Raw genomic sequence first — 8,739 nt, forward strand, 5'->3', positions numbered from 1 at the left:
ATCGTCATATTATCATTGTGATATATCTTCGCGACAGGTACCGTGCATCGATTATTCATTCTATTTATGTATATATACGTTATCTATATACGCTGGTGAGTTCTCCGCCGATCGCCGCGATTTCCGTTTTCAACCCTCCGCCCAGGAATTGATTCGATCCGATGCATTATAATAATAATATTATTATTATTATTATTATTATTATTATTATTATTATAATATATAAACGTGCGCACCTTGACGTGTATACCTACAGTATTATACCGATTTCTTTTCAATATCAGGAAATTATTTTCATTATTTGCATTATATACAGAATGGTTCTTTTATCGACCAACATTCGTTATTTCAAAATCTATTAAAGTATCTGAAAATATTTATTTTTACATAATTTTGCAGTCAAAATAAAACAATAGATCTAAAAAATATATACATTTTTAAAGTTTTTTCTTTTTTAAATTACAACAAATATTTTTAATTTTATAATTCCGAAGTAGAATATTTTTCAAAGTACTTTGATACATAAAAATCTCAATTCGGACAAGCAGTTTATGAGCTATAATTATTCCAAGTCTAGAGTAGAGTAGTGCGGCGTAGAGTGGTACGAGCTGCCCGAGCCGGGACACCTCGCAAAATGTTGATATACTCCGGTAACACTTTAAATACTAATAACTCATAAAATATTCGTCTGAATTTCGATTTGGATGTATATAAATACTCCGAAAAATATTCTGCTTTAGAATATACAATTAAAAATGTATACTCTCATTCGAAAAAGTAAAAACAAATTAAAAAATTGTAACGATAAAAAAAATTGAAGGTAAAAAATTTTAAAAATTGTTTTATTTTGATTGAAAGTTATGTAAAAAAATATGTGTAAACACGTTAATAAATTTTGAAATAATGAGTGTAGGTTGATAAAATAATCACCCAGTATAATATACATATATGTATAAAAAGCCTGGCTATAGAATTTGGAAAACATTTTGTCGGAGTGGCGTCATATTTTCATATTATATATATTGTATTGATGCGCCCGTTGAATTATGTAGTTATGTCATCGCATTCCGTTTTCGCATTATTATACCGAGCTTTTTGAGTGGGTAATTCAGCTGGATTTAAACGTTAGACCCTAAAGTCGGGTGAGTCAAGTTGTATATAATATACGTATATACGCCTTTCCGCACAATCGGCAGTGTGTAAAAAATTCAAACGTACACGTAGAATAGATTTATATGTATTTTAATATTATCAATAATCATAATACGTAGACTATTTGCACATAATAAAGTGTAATGTGTAAATAATAATAATATTAATTTTTTTTTATAATATTATAATCGTAAGTAACAACACATTTTTTTTCGTGCAGGAAAAAGTACGATGCACACTTTTCCGTTCCGACCTTATTTTATTTTTCTCGGAAACACTGTCATTGTTCGGACGTGCTTGAGAAAAAAAACTAAACTATAATTGACTAGACGCAAATACCACGTTTGAAGAGTCAAGTGTTATTTGCCCGTAGTCGTCGTCATCGACACCATACGCGTATATATGTATATACCACGGTCGTGGTTGTATAAAGTGCCCGAGAACTCTTTATAATATATTATATCCCTTCGGCGTCGACGACGCGTGCAAATAGCTTTTACACAACATCGCTCCAACCTAACGTGGTGCATATTATTATAATCGGTCGTCGAGGTCAGTCTCAAAAACCTCACCTGCCGGCGAGTGGCCCAATGGTTGCACTGTCTTGTCAGCACATCCTATTAAGTTGCGAAAACAACCGAAAAATATCATTATTTTTGGTATTATTACAATATTATTATAACAACCCATAATAACCATAATATTTGTATATACAAAAACGGTCCCAGACGGTCGTGAAATGAACTTTACTAGGCTGTACAGAATCCAGAAGTATACACGCTGCAGTGGATCCCTAAACATAAGTTTTGAGTGAAACGTTATTAATTTTTTGCCACTCATCTTCTTCAAGAATAAGAGTAAAACAAATAATGAACGATACATATACCATACTCGAATAGTTAGGCAAATACAAGTCTAAAAAACAAATAGTTGTTACCATTTGTATAGTTATGGTATATTACTATGAACATTTTGATAGGTACACCAGAGCCAATGAAGCACGAGACTTTTGATCAATGTACTGGAATAAAATAGACACTAAAATGATATTAGGAAACTTTGATCTGTCGTTGTAAAACATTGAACGATTGTTGAAGGTGGTTGCTTATTATTATTTTTTTTTTTTTACAAATATTTTATATTAAAAAACACCGACTTAATAATATTTAGCCTGCAACAATAGAATGGGGTTGAACTCCAATATTAATTCACGCGTTTAAGTATATTACATAGTAGCTACCTTACCAACATAAACATAAACCCAAGACCACATTATATGCATATATTATAAAATATGATGTGAATAATTTTGTCGTGATAATGACAACGTTACAATATCGATAGCGCCTCTAAACGATTTTTCTAAAGTGGATGGGGAGGGGGTCCAACTAATTATCATTAGATGTACCCACATTATATATCTATATCTACACCATTATTGTTTGTATTGCGGGAAAAAAATATCATATGAACTATCTACGAATAAAAATAATAACAATTAATGGTGGTCATGTGAACTTGCTCTATAACGCAATACAGGATTATTCAAAATAAATCATCCGCAATTCTTAGCAACTGGATTCCTAGGTCATCCGATCTTACGCCATGCGACTATACTTATTTTGAGAATACTGTGTACATACCACAATTATCGTCAACAACTGCAAAGGGGCCAACAAATTAGAGGAGTCAATTAACGACGGGTGTGCAAGGAAAACATTTGAGATCCAACTTAATGTTGTTCGTGTGACTGAAGGAAGTCACCACACAGGCAATTTATAACATATACCGTTAAATACGTTTGAAATATTGTTCTTTTATTTAATACACATATACTTGCGTATAAATTACCTACACCAAACTTAGAAACTAAAAATATATATGCATTTTAAAACGGACGAATCACTATTTGAACGTCCCCGTAGGTATATCGGAAACAGGCACGGTAATATACATAGGTACTATAGCGGTACGTACTTGATGAACATGTACACCCCCGTGGGTTCCATTGCCCTGGATATGCCCTTCCACGATGCGATCATGCTGTATTTCTGCTTGGCCGTCAGCGGGAGTCGGGGGTCCGGCGGGCCCGGGCTCGGCGGTTCCTCCAACGCATCCTTGTGCTTACCGCCGCGGTCGTCGCCGGACGTGGCCGAGCTGGCCAGTTTACCCAGATCGCAGCCCATCCGCGCGCAACAACAGCCCACTCCGGGACGTCTCTCGTCACGCGGAGACGCGAGCCACTCTTCCGCGACGACGACGTCTACTGCAACTCCGACGTTTTTATCACCACCACCACCGCCGCCGCTGCCGCCGCTTGCAACTGCACCTGCACGACCTACTGCACCGCTGCTACAGCTGCTATTACCCTATCCGCACGCGCCGTTATCGCGGAGACTTTTGGCCGCCGCGTGTGGTGTGCGCGCAACGTTATCGGAACACTTCCGGGGCTTCACGCGCGTATCCGCTGCCGCCCGGCGGCCGTTTCCCGTGCGCTTTTTCCCGTCGACGACCGGCTGCAGGACCCGAAGTCGCGCACATGCATAAAACCACCGAACTCGCCGTCGTCGCAGTTATCACTGTCTAACGGATACGACGGTATACGTGTATATATTATATTATATCATATAGTCTGTTTCAGTTGGACTCGTGCGGCGGGCACATCCGACCGACTGGTGCGCTCGTCGTCCACACGTCCAGACGCGCTCGCAGCTCTCGATAGACACACCGACCGTGCCGCGCGCCAGTATACACACACAGCCGCTACAGCGCCTGCACGTTCATCCGGCCGCAACACTCGCACAGCACTGTCGCCGTTTTCCCCGACCAAAAGGATAGAGACCGTTGCCCGCCGCCGCAGACCACATACACACACACGCGCGCACACGCACACACGCACACGCTTGTACACACACACAAGCGCGCGCGCGCGTTTATGCGTCCGCGCGCACACGCACTACGCACGAAACTCCCAGCCGCCACCCCCGCCGTCGACCCTCCCCGGCCCCCCGCGTAGAATCCTCCCCGGCCCCCCGCGCACGCGGAGGATCGCGCTACGACCCCTGCCGGTTTTCGCGGGGGAGAAGAGGCCAGGACTAGGATGGCAGGACGCGCGGCGGTGGGAGAAAAGAGAGAAAAAATATAGGGGGAAAACCTTATGTATACATATATAACGAAAAGCCATTTATTCTGTGGCACAGGACGCTCGGACAAGCCGTGTGGCGCTCGCGACACTGTATATATATATATATTATGTATATACATACATATGTGTGTGTGTGTATATATATAAATACTCACGTGTCACACCTGAGCCAACCGTGTATATATGTGTATACGTTTTTAAGGCGTATTATATATATATATATAGGTACGTGTGATATCCACCACGACTTTATTGTTATTATTGTCGTCGTCGTCGCCGTTATTGTTAGTATTATTATTATTATTACTATTTTTTTTTCGTAACGTCTTTCTCTTATGTCGCGGCCTTTCGGGTAAATAATAATAATATGTATACGCGCACTTCCTACTCGTTTAATGATGCTCGTTGTTATTATTATTATTATTATTTTCATTGTGACTGTCTTTACGCACCTGTACCACGTCGGAAATCACATGCGATATTACAAAGCTCATACATCACTTACACACACGTTTACACAATATGCGTAGGCATAGAGTGATTCATCGAAAAACTGCGACAATGCTTAATTAAATATTACTTGAAATTGTTAATTTTGGAATTTGTAAGACGTATATTTTTGACGTCTTTATATTATTATATTTAAAATTTCAATAACTCCTATTGTTTTTTACCATCGAATGAGTGTCCGATGGAAATGCAAACTTTTTTTCCCACGACAACGACCATTTTTTTGGTTGCTATAAATCGTTTATCGATAATCGGATGATTTGTTTGAAATAGTCAATACAAGTGTTATATTCGAACTAACCTATCTAAGTTATGAGTCAAAATTTAATCATTCATACAATTACAGCGCTGTGGTCGGTCACTATACCTATAAATGAGCCGAAATTTTTGGGTTCGTGGCGCGTGGCTGATGTATAGCTCTTGTAATTTGTAACTGACAACTGTATATAACCATAGTAACAATTAATCGAATAACTTTCTCAGTAGGTACTGGTTGTACTATTGTCACTTTTAGAAAAGGATATAGTGTGAAGGGAGTAAGGTTGAATTTCACTGTAAATTGAACAAGAACTTGCGCACAGTTGCTACGAAAGAGTGGCGAAAATAGATTGTGGAAATAAGTAAAAAAATATGTCACTGTCAAAAAAATATCTTCTTGCGTCCCATAAAATATGTCTTTTCTTTTGTCCATTGAATAGTAAATGTTAGTAATGTTCATTCGTTTATCTAATGCAAATGTAAATAGGTTAGATAACAGATTGTGTTGTAGTAAAAAAAAAAAAAAAAAAATGTTTTCCATTATCTTTATTTCGAGCCCAGTTATTAATTATTGAGAGGAATAAAAAGTGTCAAACGATAGGTATTTTCATCGAGATAAAACGTCCGTATCGACTGTATCTATCACTATGATTTTAGTCTTTAGTCTGAAATTTTTTGTAAAATCGTTAACTGTGATATTGAAAGGAGAATCTCGTATGTTTTTAACATACGAACAAAAGATATTTTAATATTTAAAAACGTAGTTTGAAAATTAATTTTTCACGTAAGTACTTAATTAATTGTTTTATTTATATTATTCTATTTTTAAAACTATTTAAAATGTCGAAATTGGATGATGTATATAATAGTTTATTTTTCTTTTCAAATTGTATATTAGTTTACACACAATCAGAGATTTTTATATCAAAGCTAATACAAAAACAACAAAAAACCGAGTACTATATATATATATATATATATATATAATATATTTAAAACTATGGTATAATTAAAAAACTATTGTTGTACACAAACTTCAAAAACAACTTTCCGGATAAGTCACTATGATTGTATTAGAATGTTTAAGGAACATTGAAAGTCGATGGTCATTACCAAACAGCTTTATGTAATATAATGTGTTACGGATTCAAGAATTTAATAACAATTATTATAAGACCATCGGGGAATTCAAAATTACTTTGATGTCTGTGAACCATGACAGAGAAGTGTTCACAAAACGGGGTTTGGACTAAACGTAGGAATATTATAAATTGCCCGTAGTTAGTTTAATGTATTGTATATTATATAATCGAATTAGACTTCAAACTATATTATAAAAGAAAAACTCACAAAAAAAAAAAAAAAATCTTCAAACGTGGGACCATTAAAGGAAACCACAATAATCATTACTTTCCAGTATATACTATAGTGTTTCATACACTCTGTCGTTTGGCGACTCGAATTGCCAAGTACACGTAAACGCCGTCTTCAATCAGTTCATACAAAACAACCATTTATAAGGGTAGCAGCGATTTGTGGTGTCAAATTCCTTCACTCTAAGTGTTTTTTTTACGAATTGTACTAAATTATTCCCTATCATTAATTTACTCAGCTTAATTTTGAATAACTGTGTATTTTGAATTTAATCTTTGATGATTAATATTTTATTGATTTTCATTTAACAATAGCCTTTTGTTTTGTGTTATTATTATTATTATATTTAATTTGTTATCAATACAATAAATTAACTGCTAAAATTGTTGTCACTATTCAATGACGAAATCTTATGTGTACCATTTATTTCTACACATTTTAAGCGTTACAAAATTAGATTGATACCTGACTTTTAATTCTCGAGTTTCGAATTCACGTTCTCTGTAGAATTATCTCAGTGTTGAAAAATGTCTGTTTTCTAATAATTACTCCAAATTTAATAAGTAAATAGTACTTAATATCGATTCGGGTTACCGAAGTACGAAAAATGTGGCAAAATGAGAATATTTTAATATAATATGTGCAAATTATGGGCCGTCCGCCAAGTATAACAAGGTATTCAAATCAGAATATTTCGAATATTATGTGCATATTATGCCTATGTAGTGGCAATGTAAACCGCATTTTGATCGATACATTATAATTCGTTCGACTCGGTAGCAAAGAAAAAAAAAAACAACAACAACAACAACAACAAGAGAAAATGCGTGAAATTCACAGCCCCGCTCGGAACGTTAAAAAGTTAAGCTGAAAACCGATTGGAAGAGCTAATTATTATTCACGTCATATATCGTCAGGGCCGTTGTATGTGGCGCTTTTTTTCCCTTCTTCTTTCGGCAGCATTACTATAATTATTTCGCACGGATTCCGAAAGCTGGCAGAACACTTTATGACAATATATTATACAATAATGTAATATATTTTCGTGTCCGTCCGCCGTCGGTTTATCTTCGTCGGGTCTTTATAACGACGGAGATACATTACATTAAAGGAGCTACTCATGGCGTCGCATCTACACACACCTTTATGGCTATATTGTGCACACTCGCACACACTCACATCTGCTTAAGTGTATTATATGTGTGTATATTATTACATTAAATACTTTCGTCGTATACGGTTCGTTTAAGCCCTTTATCGCGGTCGTTATTTAATTTCCATTGGATTGTTTCGCTCACCGATGTCGACGACAAATACGATTAAAATAAGCTTGCGTGATCGTACGTCGAAACCTAATGACATTGTTGTCAGTCGAATAATACGAGTCAATTTTTTTATTTATTATTATTGTTATTTAAGAAAAAGAGAATATCTATACAATTTATGCTCATTACACGCGGTAGTTAAATTTACCGGATGAATGTTATTATTAAAATAAAAGAACAAAATAAAATGTGACGAGAAGTGACCCGCTGATCACAGCACTCTTTCTTATAGTATTGTTCGTTGATTTACAGCTTTGTAGTTACAATTTTTTGAATTTTTTTTTTCGTTTTTATAAAGATTTTCTGTCTACACCATACAAAAATATAGTTTAGCTACACTGCAATTAAATAAGCGTTTATTTGTAAAAATATTATATTATACTAATCATTTTTTTCTATTATTGAAAATGTTGTTATATTTTCGAGTTTTCATTTGTACCGATAAAAGAAAACCATTTTATCGACAATGTCATAATATAGACTATAGTGTTTGCTATTGTTCGATATTTTTTCGAGTGGCGGAGCCGCAATGATAAGCACAGGAAATGACATCGACGACAATATAATATAATATAATTGAATAGACGTGCCGATTGCCCGCAAGCGCACCAAACGCAGTAATCTCAATCGGAAATCATAAAAATAACGTCCTGTTTTTAATTTTAAAAAAAATATGGACACCCTAGTATAATAGTATGAGCGTATTTTTCATGTAAACGATTTTATTTTACGTCGTTTTGCGAAAATGCGATAGAACTAACGAAGGGTGCATTATTATTAATAGTAATTTTGTTTTTATCACTTTTCAAAACGATCTCGTCGTCATTAATATTATTCTCGACGCTTCCGAGTTCGCGAAATTATCGTAGAGTAATATACAATCACTTGCTGCAAATCACAATAATATACTATTTATATAGAATAATAAATTATCAAATCGAAATTTATAAGCATCAATAATACGTATATACATAT

The 8,739-nt window shown here is 35.4% G+C and overlaps 1 protein-coding gene across 1 annotated transcript in view; it reads right to left on the reverse strand.

Annotated features, from left to right (window-relative positions):
* The window catches only part of LOC113548592 (neuroglobin-like), a 34,896-nt gene extending 30,949 nt beyond the window's left edge, over window positions 1–3,947 (reverse strand). The window contains exon 1 of the mRNA XM_026949546.1: window positions 3,130–3,947. Coding sequence (XP_026805347.1) covers window positions 3,130–3,338 — 209 coding nt within the window. The 5' untranslated portion in view covers window positions 3,339–3,947. The remainder of the gene's footprint in view (window positions 1–3,129) is intronic.
* Between the last annotated feature and the right edge of the window lie 4,792 nt (window positions 3,948–8,739).

The sequence above is a fragment of the Rhopalosiphum maidis genome, chromosome 1 (assembly GCF_003676215.2).
Source record: "Rhopalosiphum maidis isolate BTI-1 chromosome 1, ASM367621v3, whole genome shotgun sequence".
NCBI lineage: Eukaryota > Metazoa > Arthropoda > Insecta > Hemiptera > Aphididae > Rhopalosiphum > Rhopalosiphum maidis.